General features: G+C 43.7%; 1 protein-coding gene across 1 annotated transcript; it reads left to right on the forward strand.

Annotated features, from left to right (window-relative positions):
- The first annotated feature begins 701 nt into the window (after positions 1–701).
- LOC123256163 (neutral cholesterol ester hydrolase 1-like) lies at positions 702–2,152 on the forward strand. The gene has a single exon (XM_044684848.1). The coding sequence runs from the start codon at positions 702–704 to the stop codon at positions 1,365–1,367; it is 666 nt and encodes a 221-aa protein (XP_044540783.1). The 3' UTR covers positions 1,368–2,152.
- The last annotated feature ends 254 nt before the right edge of the window (positions 2,153–2,406 follow it).

Consider the following 2,406-nt stretch of genomic DNA (forward strand, 5'->3'; position numbering starts at 1 on the left):
GTGTCTGAGGCCAGATTTGATGCCATGATTTTATTTTCTTTTAAACCATCTTAAAGCTTTATCTTCTATCTTAGAATCAATAGTGAATATCAATTCCAAGGCAATAGAACAGTAAGGGCTAGGCAATTGGGGTTAAGTGACTTGTTTAGAGGCCAAGTTTAACGTCATAGTTTTAAATGTAAAATACTATTGAGAAGGTACACTGGTATAGTGGGCAAAGAGGCAGAAGGTGAGAGTTCTCATCTAGCTCCACATAATCATCCTCATGGCTAGCATTCATAGAGTATTTTAAGGCTTGTAAAGTGTTTCACGTATGCTGTCTCTTTTGATCGTCACAATAACTTTGTGGAGTAGGTGCTATTATCAACATTTTATAAATGAGGAAACCGAGTTTAGGAGAGGCTAAAGAACTTGTCCCGGGTTACCCAGTTAGTAAGATCCTGAGGCAAGATCTGAACTCAGTTCTTTCTCACTATCCAATTCACTGCCTACATGCCTCCTCCAAGTGATGTGACCCTGGGCAAGCCTCTTAATTGTCCAGTGTGCCGGTCACTCTTTAGGACTATAAATCTGCCAAATTAGACTAATCTGCTTTGGGGCAGGGAATTCCCTCACCTCAGTGTTCTCCCTAGTGGTGAAATGCCAGTCTCTAATGACTATTGATTGACTTAACTCAGTTTTAGAATATTTCTCATTGGGGTATGGGATATGTGAATGAAGTCAAACACATTGCCATTCTTTCCCCACAGTTTAGCAAAGATGCCACCTTCAGGAATAAAATCAAGCTCCAAGCTCTGATCTACCCAGTCCTCCAAGCTCTGGACTTCAACACCCCCTCCTACCAGCAGAATGCGAATTCCCCCATCCTGCCCCGCCATGTCATGGTCAGATACTGGATCGACTATTTAAAAGGGAACCAGGATTTCGTCCAGGCCATGTTGGTGAACAACCACACCTCCTCGGACGTGGAGGTGGCTGCTGCTCTCAGGGCCCGGCTCGACTGGCTTTCCCTCTTGCCCAAATCTATCACCAAGAATTATAGCCCCGTCATGAAGGAGGTGGGCGATTCTCGGATCGTGCAGGAGCTCCCCCAGCTCCTGGACGCTCGTTCAGCGCCGCTGATCGCAGACCAAGAGGTCCTTCAGAAGCTGCCAAAAACTTACATCTTGACTTGTGAACATGATGTCCTCAGGGACGACGGCATCATGTATGTCAAACGCTTGGAGAGCGCTGGCGTGCAGGTGACCCACGACCACTTTAAGGATGCCTTCCACGGCTGCATGATTTTTACTTCCTGGCCCACCAACTTCTCGGTGGGAGTTCGGACTAGGGACAGCTACATTAAGTGGCTGAAGCAGAACCTGTGAAGAGAGATCATCCAGAGAGGGCACGTGAACCCTTTTTGACCAATGGCAATCACTAGGGATCACTGAGCACTTTCTTACTTACCCCAGGCGACCACCAGACCATGGTGCTTCTTGTCAGGGAGAGGCCAAGTGAGAAATTTTCACGAGCTTGACTAATCTCTATCAGTATAGAAGATTTGAATCGGTTTCCCAAACTGGACTAACCAACCTCCTGGGCCACTCAGATGGCTGCCACGGTCCCAAACTACCAAAGGATTCTGGGAAAGCATATTCTTCCCCTGGAAGTGACTCTTTGTACTAGAAGACCTTCTACAGAGGAAAACATGCCAGTCCTGTTTGATGAATTTTATGTAAATTTGGTTCCCTTTTGCAAATAACTTATTTATAAATCAGTCAATTACTTAAAGGTCTAAAATACACCCTTCTGACCCATCCCTGCCCATTGAATGCCTTTGTTCCTCTTTTGCACAGATGGTCTTTCTCATAGGGACATGGGCTTCATTCCTCCTAAGCGTCTTTTGTAAAGGATGATAATCCACTAATCCTTTGGGATTATATTCTTTCTTTAAAGTTCGCTTTTAACCACTGCTGTTAGAGAACAAATTACTAATGTGTTAGTATGATTTACACTGGATTTTGTACATAGTTAAGAGTTTTTGTTTTTCATGTGGCATTAGAGTACATGCAATCTCTGTGGGGTAAGGGTGGGGGTGGAGAGGGATTTGGGGCAAATGTATTTCTTTTGAGAATGAATTTTCTATAGATAATAAATGGAAAAAGACCCATCCACTGAAAGATTATATTTAATATTTAAGTACAAATGACCTTCAAGAAGACGTGTAATGTGCGAGTAGGTAAGAGGGCACACTTACTCCCAGGCTAAAGTTATGGCACTTATAATCTACTTCTGAAGCTTTTCAACTCATCCATTTATGACGTGACTGGTTTTTTCGATGGGGAACATTGTGATGCGCGAGTCATTTGGTTGATTTTTTTGTGTGTGTTTGCCATTCTCCAAGGTGATGTCACACCATGATTT

This window comes from Gracilinanus agilis, unplaced genomic scaffold (genome assembly GCF_016433145.1).
Source record: "Gracilinanus agilis isolate LMUSP501 unplaced genomic scaffold, AgileGrace unplaced_scaffold56473, whole genome shotgun sequence".
NCBI lineage: Eukaryota > Metazoa > Chordata > Mammalia > Didelphimorphia > Didelphidae > Gracilinanus > Gracilinanus agilis.